The sequence below is a fragment of the Chinchilla lanigera genome, unplaced genomic scaffold, assembly GCF_000276665.1.
Source record: "Chinchilla lanigera isolate Chin_1 unplaced genomic scaffold, ChiLan1.0 scaffold00044, whole genome shotgun sequence".
Lineage (NCBI taxonomy): Eukaryota > Metazoa > Chordata > Mammalia > Rodentia > Chinchillidae > Chinchilla > Chinchilla lanigera.
The window spans coordinates 5,230,711-5,240,956 of NW_004955445.1; the positions used below are offsets into that span (position 1 = coordinate 5,230,711).

The 10,246-nt window shown below is 50.4% G+C and overlaps 1 protein-coding gene across 1 annotated transcript in view; it reads right to left on the reverse strand.

Annotated features, from left to right (window-relative positions):
- LOC106149397 overlaps positions 1-10,246 on the reverse strand; it is a 37,535-nt gene that overhangs the window by 23,497 nt on the left and 3,792 nt on the right. Inside the window, exons 2-4 of the mRNA XM_013518236.1 lie at positions 5,594-5,814; positions 5,299-5,481; positions 3,775-3,915 (exon numbers count right to left, since the gene is read on the reverse strand). Of these exons, the coding sequence (XP_013373690.1) occupies positions 3,775-3,915; positions 5,299-5,481; positions 5,594-5,814 (545 nt within the window). The remainder of the gene's footprint in view (positions 1-3,774; positions 3,916-5,298; positions 5,482-5,593; positions 5,815-10,246) is intronic.

Genomic DNA, 10,246 nt, shown 5'->3' on the forward strand with positions numbered 1-10,246 from the left:
GATTACAGGCGTGTACCACCATGCCTTTCTGTTATTCTCTGCTCTAGTTCCTGACATGCAATGTTTATGTTCACTGAGCTTCTTGGGTTCCCGGAACTCTTCCCTACCCGGCACCCTCAGTGTCCTGAATTTCCCATTTGCAAGAGATCTACCCCCTTGCTTCTTCTATCTGTCCTTTATTCTGTTCTTCGTTTTTATTTGTTTGTTTATCTTTTTGAGACAGGGTCTCCCTATGCAGTTCAGGCTGGCCTTGAGCTCACTTTGTAGCCCAGATTGGTCTTGAACTCGCAGTGATCCTCCTGCCTCAGCCTCCCAAATGCTGGGATTACAGGCGTGGGCCACCACACCTGGCTTTCTGCTCTTTGTTTGTACTTCCCCTCACTCAAATGAGAGCTATCCTGTGGTGTGTAATCGTGCGTGTCTGATTTATTTCACTTAACATTGTATTTTCCAGCTGCATCCATTTCCCTACAAATGTCTCAGATTTATCCTCCTTTATAGCCAAGTACTACTCCATTGTATGTGAATATCACTTTTTTGGGTGGGGGGGGCAGTCTTTTTGAGGCAGGGTCTCGCTCCGCAGTTCAGGCTGGTTTTGAACTCACTTTGTAGCCCAGGCTGGCCTTGAGCTCGAAATGATCCTCCTGCCTCAGCCTCCTGAGTGCTGGGATTATAGGCGTACACCACCATGACCGGCTCTCACTTTTTTAATATCCATTCATCTGTTGATGGGCATATGGGCTGCTTCCGGGACTTAGTTATTATGAGCTGTGCTGTTGCAAACCTGCGGCGTGTGTGTGTGTGTGTGTGTGTGTGTGTGTGTGTGTGTGTTGTACTATGATATCTTTAGCTCTTTGGGGAAGATACCTAGAAAACGGGAACAGCTGGGTAAAAAAAAAAAAACTTTAAATAAACAAAAGTAACCATGATTAAATTTTTCTGTTGGAATTTCCAGATAGCCAAGTCATGAAGGGGAAAGATCTGCAAATAAACAGTCAGGTTCTTTTTAAATTTTATTTTATTATTTTTATTTATTTATTTATTTATTTATTTATTTATTTTTGGTTTTTCTCCGGTACCGGGAACTGAACTCACGACCTTGCGCTTGCCAGGCAGGCGCTTTGCCGCTGAGCTAAATCCCCAGCCCCCATTTTTTTTATTTATTCATTAATTTTTTTTGTGGTACCAGGAATCAAACTCATGACCTCGCGCTTGTTAGGCAGGCGCTTGCACCACTGAGCTATATCCCCGATCCTTTATATTTTTACTAATCGGGGTTGAGCCTAGGGTCTCACGATGAGCTGTATTACAGGGTGCTACTAGCTCACCCAGGCTGGCCTTGAACTTGATGTCCTCTTGTCTCACCCTCCTGAGTAGCTAGGATTACAGCACTGCGCCACTGCACCCAATGCAAATTCCTTATTCTGTTTTTCAGATACTAAATTCTAAAAGCTACTGAGAAGTCCTTACTAGGAGGTTTTTAAATTGGGGTCCTAAAAAATATCCTCAAGAGGGGCTGGGGATTTAGCTCAGCGGCACAGCGCCTGCCTGGCAAGTACAAGGTGGTGAGCTCGATTCCCGGTACCAGGAAAAAAAAACAAACCAAAAATATAAATAAATAATTAATTAATTAAAAATTAAAAATATCCTCAAGAATGGCTTCCCCAGGGACAAAATTTTTGTGGAGATTTTCTCTTTTTTTTTTTGGCTTTTTGAGACAGGGTCTCGATGTGCAGTTCAGGCTGGACTTGACCTCACTTTGTAGTCCAGGCTAGCCTCAAACTCGCAAAAATCCTCCTGCCTCAGCCTCCTGAGTGCTGGGATTACAGGCATGCACCACCACGCCCGGCAGCATGGTTTCCTGATCCCGACCTGGGCCTGGAATTTTACAAGTGAGAAAGGTTGATTCTCTGAACTTCCAGTGTGCATAAAAATTCCCCTAGGGAAAATCCACTTCTTGGGCCACATGCCCAAGGGGGACCAGGAATCCTCCCCCTCTGGAGGTGGTGCAGGTGACAGCTTGGCCCTTTCTCAGCCTGGCCCGTCCTCCTGCCAGAATGTTCCGGAAGCCCCAAGCCTGGGGAGCGACCCAGGAGGAAGGAGCCATGCAGGGTGCCCGGGGCTGAGGGGGTTCCCAGGACATGGGAATTTCGTGCCCAAACCAGGAAAGTCCCAGCCCAACCGCAACCAGGTGATCGCTGGCTGTGTCACTTGGAGGGACCAGGCAGTCCCGGGCGCCTCATAGCAGAGACCTTGGCTGGGCTTGGCGACCTACGTACGGCCTTCCCAGGTCAGGCAGCTGAGAAGAGCGAATCCCCCCAGGGGTCCCCGGGCACTGCCTGCAGTTGCGCCAGGGCCAAGAGGGCCTCTTGGCCACACCCAGAGAGCAGGGCGGGCCTAGCCTGCCCCCTCGCTACCTGTTGGCCCTCAGAAAGTTAGGGAGCCCTCTAAGCCTCAACTTCCACATGTGAAAAGTAATCAAGTCTATTTCTGTTTCTTTGTTTTTTTTTTTTTTTCAGGCAGGGTCTTGCTTTGTAGTGTATACAGGTTGGCCTCCAACTCACTATGTAGCCCTGGCTGGCCTTGAACACATGGTGATCTTCCTGCCTCAGCCTCCTGAATGCTGGGTTAGAGGCCTGCATGCACCACCACGCCCAGCTCCACTATTTCATTTCTAGTTCATTGATTGTTTTTTCACTTGACTTAATTCAGCCCTTTTCAGTTTATTTTATTTTGTCCCGGGAATCAAACTCAGGGCCTTGCACTTACAAGGTAGGCACTTATGTTATTTTATTTTTATAAGGTTTTTTAATTTTTAAAATTTTTGGCACTGAGAATCAAACTCAGGACCTTGCACTTGCCAGATAAGCTCTGTGCCTGGGAGCTATATCCCCAGCGCCCCCCACATTTTTTTTTTTTTTTTTTGGGTCTTTTTGAGACAGGGTCTTGCTGTGCAGTTCAGACCAGCCTGGAGCTCACTTTGTAGTGCAGACTGGTCTCAAACTCACAAGGATCCTCCTGCCTCAGCCTCCTGAACGCTGGGACTACAGGCATGTGCAGCTACACCTGGCTCCCCAGCCCTTTTTCCTAGTCTCTGATGTTATTATGTTATTCTTTTTCATCTTTCTTAGGTTAAAACGTTCACTACTAATCCATTTTTACATCGGTTTCTAATATTTTCAAGCGATACCTTTCCTCTGGACACTGCTTTCACCTTGTTCCAGGATTTTTACTATATAGCATTCCCGTCTCTTTGTGCAGCTCTCCTTGGATTACAGTTCTCATGCTGACATTTGCTTCAGCTGAAGAAGTCATGTGAGCCAGGTGCGGTGGCGCTCACCTGTAATCCCAGCACTAGGGAGGCTGAGGCAGGAGATGGCTCTGAGTTCCAGGCCAGCCTGTCCCCATAGTGAAACTCTGTCTCCAGAAGACAAAAACAGAGAAAGAGAAAAAAAGGGAGGGAGGGAGGGAGGAAGGGAGGGAGGGGAGAGGGAGGAGGGGGAGGGGAGGAAGGCAGAGGAGCACAGGAAACGCCCTCACCCCGCAGCCTCGAGCCCGGAGCTCCGCCCGCCAAGGCTCTGAGAAGCTAGAGCTGCTCTCTGCTCCAAGCGCGGTTTGCACAGTTTCGAGGGAGGCTAGAGACGTCGGCGCCGCGATGAGACTTGCTCCTCTGGGTAATGACAGGGAGGCGCGCACAGTGAAAGGGTGTTATGTTCTCCCGGGACGCTGCGAGATTAAAACTTCACCCTTAGGCCACGCGGGCGCCCCTCCTACCGCAGACGGGGCGGGGGCTGCCGCGCCGGCGCCCCGCGCTCTCCGCGCTCCGGTTCTGGTCTCCAGGGTCTGTTTCCTCCGCAGTCCCCAAAGCAGTCCACGCCAGCGCCCCGAACACGCGCAGTCTCAAAGGCAACGAAACTGGAAAGGAAAAAGCCGGGTGTGTGGAGCACACCTGTCGTCCCAGCTACTCAGGAAGCCGAGGCAGGAGGATCAGAGTTGGAAGCCAGTTTGGACAATTTAGCGAGGCGTTGTCTCAAAATAAAAATAAAAATAAAATAAAATAAAGTGGGCTGGGTGTAGCTAAGTGACAGAGCGCTTGCCTAACATACGTGACAAAAGTATGTGAAGCCCTGCGTTCCATCCCCAGTACAGAAAAAGAAAATGCCGCCGGGCATGGTGGCGCACGCCTGTAATCCCCGCACGCGGGAGGCTGAGGCAGGAGGATCACTGTGAATTGAAGGCCAGCCTGAACTACATAGTGAAATACCATCTCAAGATAAAGAAACTAGCTGCTGGCCCAAGCTGGCGGGGGCGCCCAGGGCCATCAGTCCCCACACAGCCCAGAGCTGGGCCGGTCCGTCGAATCTGGAGACTGAGGAGGACAGTGTCCTCATGGAGGTGACATCCCCCAGGTGGGGAACAGCTTGACCGCACCAGCCCCTGGCCAGGTAGGGTCAGCTCAGCAGAAGTGTCCCGCCGGTGATTAAGCAGGATGGTGGGAGACTGGGCCAGGGCCGACGAGGTTCCAGGAAGTGTGGTCCACCCCCATCCCGGAAAGCCGAGGCAGCAAAGGCCCTGGGGCAGCGGCGGCCTGGCCGGAGAGGTGGACCGGATGCTGGAAGGGCGAGGTCACCAGGGATCTGAGGGGTGAAGGTCCAGGGCTGCCGGGCATTCGGCCCTGGGGTCACCTCAGGCAGAGGCAGTCCTTGGAGAGGTGAGGACGGTGAGAACCACTGGAGCCCCTTTGGGGACGCCCTGCACCCGCCTGGCTGTGGCCGGGCTGAGCAGAGACCAAGGAGGCCTCCATCCTGCTGTCATCTGTGTCCTGAGAAGCGGGAGGAGGCCGTATGGGTCCTCAGGACTTTCCAGGTATTTACAACCCAATTTGTTTGAACAAAAGTCTAACAGACGCCCTGAGCGCCCTCCATCTGCCCGGCTGTGGAGGCTGATTCAGCCAGCAAATGTTCCGGCAGCGGACACCTTATTCCCCGGGCAACGGCTCCCTGCAGCGTCGGCCCTGCCGCCCAGGCCCAGAGCAGGTTTAATCAGGTTTAAAGCAGGTTTAAAAGGTTAAGGGCTGAGCCAGGAGTGGTGGCGCACACCTGTAATCCCAGCACTCGGGAGGCTGAGGCAGGAGGATCGTTGCAAGTTGGAGACGGGCCTGGGCTACAAAGTGAGCTCAAGGCCAGCCTGAACTGCATAGTGAGACCCTGTCTCAAAAAGACAATATATATACATATATATTTTTTTCTCTTATGTTATACAATCTCCCTCTGTGTGTATGTTACTTATTTTACGCACCTACGTTAGTATTCTTTGGTGTAATCGAAATACAGTCCGTTCGCAGTCGCGGCAGAGGGGTCTCCCCACATGACAAGGATTTAGGTCCTTCCGCCGCGTGGAGGGACAGCTCTCCGCAGGACTCCGCACCGCATGGGGTCTCAGGACCCGTGGCGGCCGTGGGCTCCGCACTAGATCGCAACCCTGGCCGGGCGGAGGGACGCACTCGCGGGCCTCACGCGACCCGCGCTGGGGCTCAGCAGAAACACAGCAAGACTGGGGTCCCCACCCGCCCTTCCCTGGAGAATTCGCTGACCCGCCTCCTCGGCCGCCTCGCGCTGGGCTCGCCGGCTTCCCTCGGGTTCCCTCGGGTTCCCTCGGGCTGCACACGCCCCGGCAGGCGTCTGCGCTCCCCTAAGCTCCTCTCCGCCGCACGCCAGCCTGACGCTCGCATCCTCGAATCCCAGCCCAACTTCATTTCCCAAAAGTTCGTCCCTGGCCCTTGAACACACACTCGCAGCTCCGCGGGACGGTCCACTTCACGTCCCTCTCAGGCCTCCCGCCTCTGCCGGGGCACAGCCCGAATTTTACACAAATCGGTATCATCCTTAACTGACATCCTTCGCAGCCAATAGGCTGTGAGCTCCATGGAAACAGAGACTCTATCAGTTACTGTTGCTAAGCAACAAACGACTCTAAAACGCAGCCGCTTCAAAAAACAAACGCAGTTTGCTAAGGAATCTGGATGTCACCGGCCCAAGGGACAACGTAGGTGTCAGCCGGGGCTGCAGCCCCATCTCAGGGCTCGACCCGGGACAGAGCGGGCTCCGAAGTCTTGGGTGCCTGGGGCCGTGGCTTTGGCCTGCCGGGCAGTTTGTCACCGGCTGCCGGCTGGAGATTTGCTCCGTGGGTCCCTGGGCGGGACAGCTCACGGTCAGGCGGTGGCTTCTCTCCGTCCAGGTCGCCAAACGGGGAGAACGGAAGGCAAGCCAGAGCGCAGGGGCAGCGCTTTTGGAAGCTCGCCTTTAAACCCTTCCCTTTGCTCTTGCCTGGCAGAAGTGCGCCCTTGGGTTCAGCAACACTCAGAGGTCACACTCCGCCACATCGCAGGCCTTTTGAAAAAATTTTAGTGTGAAACAGATTCTCACTAAGCCACTTAGCTGCCCAGGCTGTGCTCAAACTTGTGATCCTCCTGCCTCAGCCTCCCAGCCTCCTAAGTGTGAGCCACTAGGCCTAGAATCACCGGTGTAATCTCATCTCTCTCTCTTTCCCGGTAATCCGCTCTCCTGCAGGCTCCTTTAGTCCCCACCTGTTCACCTTGTTTTGTTTTGTTTTGTTTTGTCTTTTTTTTGAGACACAGTCTCACTCTGCAGTCCAGGCTGGCCTTGAGCTCACTTTGTAGCCCAGGATGGTCTCGAACTCCCAAGGATCCTCCTGCCTCAGCCTCCCAAGTGCTGGGATTACAGGTGTGCGCCACCACACCCGGCTCATCTGTTCACCCGGAACTTTATCTCATTCACTCCAGAAAGTTGATTTCTTTTTCTAACCTTGAAAAGTACAGTTTCAGAAGCCATAAATTTAGGACACTTTTTAAAAATCAGTTTCTTCTTAGGAAAAAAAAATCAGTTTCTTCCTGTGTATGGCCCTGGGGTTTTTTTGTTTTTGTTTTGTTTTGTTTTTTCCCGTACCAGGAATCAAACACACGACCTTGTGCTTGCCAGGCAGGCGCTGTGCCGCTGAGCTAAATCCCCAACCTGGCCCTGGGTTTGATCCTCAACAACACAAAAAAACAAACTGCTCCATGGTAAAGTTTGTCAACTTTTAAAAATAATCTTCAAGATGGGCATGGTGGCACACGCTTGTAATCCTAGCACTCAGGAGGCTGAGGCAGGAAGATCCATTGCAAGTTCAAGACCAGTCTGGGCTACAAACTGAGCTCAAGGCCAGCCTGGACTGCATAGTGAGACCCTGTCTCGAAAAGACCAAAAAAATAACATAAAATAAAAAAATAAAATAAAATAAAAACAATCTTCACCATAAAGCACAAACGCTTCTCCAGTTTCTGGCTGCATCTTGCCCACAGTTGACTTCTCACTCCATCTTCACCTGGCAGACCACTCTGTACCCATTTCCCGGACAGGCAAACTGAGCCTCGGACAAGTGAGGCAGCCTACACACATCCATCTGATTCTATAGCGGTAGGGGCGGATCCAAACCCAGGCAGGCCGACCAGAGTTTAAACACTGAGGAAGGAACCAGTGAGTCTTCTTTCAGAGGAAACAGACAAACAGTATCAAAAAGACATCATGGAGCAAGCACAAGGTCACGAGTTCGATTCCCAGTACCAAAAAAAAATTAAAAAAAAAAGGACATCACAGGTTTAGCTTTATTTGGAGGGAGGGAAGAGATGGAAGCCAATCACCACGCCCTCTAACACCTTCAGCCACTTGGTTCTTCTCAACTAAATGAGTCCTTGGACTCCTCATGACCGTGAGGTGCGCACTACCATGCCCTGCAGGCAGACCCCACGTGCCGCTATTGAACAGCTGTGTGTTGTCTGGAAGCTTACTTAACCTCTCTGGGCTATTTTTGTGGGTAATAAACGTCAGCTCAGAGCCCAGCACTCAGGAGTGTAAGAACACACTTGGGAATTTATTCCAGTTTCCAGTCTGCAAGTTCTGTTTAGCGCGATCAAGCTCCATTACAATCACCCTCAGCTCCCTATTTTTTTAAAGGCAGCATGAGTTACTACTATTACGAAATGACTCACAGAAGGTGCCAGGTCCTACCCCAAGCTCTGTGGTAACCGATAAATATACAAAATGATGAACCAGCCGGGCGTGGTGGTGCACGCCTGCAATCCCAGCATTTGGGAGGCTGAGGCAGGAGGATCCTTGGGAGTTCGAGACCAGCCTGGGCTACAAAGTGAGCTCAAGGCCAGTCTGAACTGCATAGCAAGACCCTGTCTCAAAAAGACAAAAAAAACCCAAAAAAACAAAATGATGAACCAGCTGTTTTTTTTTTTTTTTTTTTTTAAGAAAAAGGGAAGAAAATAGGGCTGGGGATATAAATCAGTGGCACAGTGCCTGCCTGGCAAGCATGAGGTCATGAGTTCAATTCCCGGTACCAAAAAGAAAAGAAAAAAGGAAAAGAAAGAAGAGTGGTAGAGCGGGAAGTGGAGGCGGGAAGGAGGGAGGAAAAGCCTGCGTGCTGCAGGGTTTTTCCACAGAAAGAAAAACAAAATCTCGCCGACCGGTGTAAAGGTTAAAAACTCCAGAGGCAGCAGCACGGAATGACAAGCGCAATTTCAGTTCTGTATGACGCTGCCGGGGGCTTCAAACAGCTTCTTCTTTCTCAGTCAAATAAGTGTAAGGACACCACACACCTCGGCACAGGGAGCTGTAAAACTACTTTATTAGGGAAGACTCACTTGGAAATACAGTATTTCTTTTAGCATTTAAAGATGCCACAGGTTTTTTTTTTTAGTACAAAAAAAGAAAAAAGAAAACTTTCAGTTCTCTTTTAACAGTTCTTTTTTTTTTAATGATGATGCTTGCCTAGCACATGTGAGGACAGAGTTCATTTCCCAGTGCCGCAAAAACAGAGAGAGGGAGGGAGGGAAGGAAGGAAGAAAGGAAGGAGTGAGGGAGAGAGACTTATAGATTACATGATCTCCTTCCTCATATAATGCAACAACATAATTAAAACTTTAAGCCGGTCAGGGTAGTACAGGCCTGAGAGCCCAGCACTTGGGAGGCTGAGGCAGGAGGATCTCTGTGAGTTCGAGGTCACCCTGGGCTACATAGTGAGTTCAGAGCCACCCTGCTTTACATAGCAAGACCCTGTCTCAAAAAAAACTTTAGTACTTGAAATACTTTCCCTATAAATAAATACTTTCCATAGGCTTTATTTTCTCCATAAATAAATTCACTCTGTGTGTCTTGTGCTCTACCATTAAACCACACCCCAGGCTTTCTCGTTTTATTTTATTTTATTTTATTTTTTCTCATTTTATTTTGAGTGTCACCCAACAGTGTGATCACTAAGGGTGACCAGGGTATCACTAGATTGTCCAGGCTAGCCTCGAATTTGTAATCCTCCTGCCTCAGCCTCCCTAGGAGCTTAATTTCTCACATCAGTATGTTCTGCAGCTTCGGAGTTATCACTCAGAATTCTCAGGCAGGCACTGAGACAGGCAGACATTCAAGTGTTTGAATGTGCTTCATGTGTGATGGTGGATTCATTGTGTCAACTTGAGAAGTTTAACTGAGTGACTCAGCAGAGGGCCGGGGTCCTCACTTTGTAAACATCCTTAGCCTGGGCAAGAGGAGGGCAGGGAGAGGGTGTGAGTGCTGCGCCTGCCCTGGGAGGTGGTAGGCGGCTTATAATGTAAGGGAGGGAAAGAGGCTTGCTTTTGCTCTTGCTGCTTTTGCTGTCTTCTGCCACCTTGAAGTGTTGCCCCTCTGCCACATGCCACCCTGCCTTGGAGCCGGATGAAACCTCCATAAACTGTGAGCTAAATAAACCTTTCCTTCCTTAATTTTGGGCCTCGGGTATTTTGTCTCAGCAAGGAGGCAAAAGTAACCAAGACACTGTTTACAGTGCTGGAATAGCCGCCTTCACCTTACAGCGGCCCCCCACTGAGCTCCCGCCCCAGCCTGACCTTCAGAAAGGTTTACCCCCAGCGTGAGCCCTAAATGGCAGGTGCATACACGCATTTTCTAAATAGTTTTTCCCTGGACCTCTCAGTAAGCAGATGAACTTTATTGCCCTGAAATATAAAGGTGCTCTGACGATTCATCCTTACACCATCAGTTTTGTTTTGTTTTGTTTTGTTATTTAATCTTTTTTTGAGACACGGTCTCGCTATGCAGTTCAGGCTGGTCTTGAGCTCATTTTGTAGCCCAGGCTAGTCTCCAACTTGCAACGATCCTCCTGCCTCAGCCTCCCGAGTGCTGGGATTACAGGC